Source organism: Triticum dicoccoides, unplaced genomic scaffold (assembly GCF_002162155.2).
Source record: "Triticum dicoccoides isolate Atlit2015 ecotype Zavitan unplaced genomic scaffold, WEW_v2.0 scaffold4224, whole genome shotgun sequence".
In the NCBI taxonomy this organism is placed as follows: Eukaryota; Viridiplantae; Streptophyta; class Magnoliopsida; order Poales; family Poaceae; genus Triticum; species Triticum dicoccoides.
In genome coordinates, this window is record NW_021271196.1 from 1 (window position 1) to 1,047 (window position 1,047).

Sequence of the window (1,047 nt, forward strand, 5' to 3'; positions counted from 1 at the left end):
CGTGCACTCGATCTGCATGCATGACGATGACGTGACCGGCGAATCAAAGAACCCTATTTATACCACCTTTCTTCTGCGAAGGCAGCCACACCCCATCCATCTCCATCTCCACGCACCTCACACACTAGGGAAGAAGCATGGTCTCCATGGCGGCGGCCAAGATCGCCGTCCTCCTGGCCGCGACGACGCTCTTCGCCGCAGCAGGGGCGGCGGACCCCCAACCTCCCCTACCCGGAAATGAAACCCAGTGCTGGCAGTGCTACTCCACCTGCATGCACAAGTGCGACAACAGCAGCTGCGGCGACGTCCAGAAGTACTTCCAGTGCAAGAAGTCATGCATCCTGGATTGCTACAAGGAACTGCCGCCGGTGTGCTTCAAGATGTGCATCTCCCAGACCTGCCTCACCCTGCCACCAGGTGCGTGTGCCACACCGTCCATAAATGCAACACGCATTTTACTTGCTCATACGTACATAACCAGCACGACTCTCCCTTGATTACGGATAAACAGGTGGATTGCTACAAGGCATGTCGGACCAAATGTTTCCACAACCACCCGTACCCCGGGCCAAACCCGGGTCCAAAGCCACCAATGCCGCCCGGACCTCCGAAGCCGATGCCACCGCCCGGACCTCCGAAGCCCATGCCACCGCCGCCGTCGCCCAAGCCGCCCAAGCCAACCCCGCCAAAGGCCAGCTAATAGGCCGAAGACAAAGCCGATGCCGGCGTGCCCGCCACTAGCTGTATCCGCGTCAAGCAACACCAGCAACAGCTGATGGGTGTACGCGACGACGTCTATGCACACATACTTTCAAGTACAACTCACGATATATACAGCACAACAGTATGAGCAGAGCCCTCGAGAGAAAAAACAGTATATGTAGAGGTGTTATGATTGCTCTTATCGATATAGGTTATTCTATAAGATTACTCTATACGAGAAGTAATCCATCAACTCTAAGTAAACTGGGTATAAATCATGCATGTATAAGGTATGTGTTGCTGATGTTAGAAGTTGATTCCTTGTGTGAGGATGCGGATGTAACA

The 1,047-nt window shown here is 54.1% G+C and overlaps 1 protein-coding gene across 2 annotated transcripts; it reads left to right on the forward strand.

Annotated features, from left to right (window-relative positions):
• Positions 1-113: 113 nt before the first annotated feature.
• LOC119346511 (late cornified envelope-like proline-rich protein 1) lies at positions 114-1,047 on the forward strand. Of its 2 annotated transcripts, none has more exons than XM_037615849.1 (2): positions 114-417; positions 512-1,047. In XM_037615849.1, exons 1-2 carry the CDS (start codon positions 138-140, stop codon positions 739-741), a joined length of 510 nt encoding a protein of 169 aa, XP_037471746.1. In that variant the 5' UTR covers positions 114-137; the 3' UTR covers positions 742-1,047. The 2 variants fall into 2 exon arrangements, with proteins under 2 accessions (XP_037471746.1, XP_037471747.1); XM_037615850.1 differs by having other exon boundaries at positions 119-417; positions 504-1,047.

Coding starts and splice junctions, on each gene's coding strand:
- LOC119346511 (XM_037615849.1), top strand. CDS start 138: ATGGTCTCCATGGCGGCGGCCAAGATCGCCGTCCTCCTGGCCGCGACG. Junction 418..511: donor CTGCCTCACCCTGCCACCAG/GTGCGTGTGCCA, acceptor ACGGATAAACAG/GTGGATTGCTACAAGGCATG.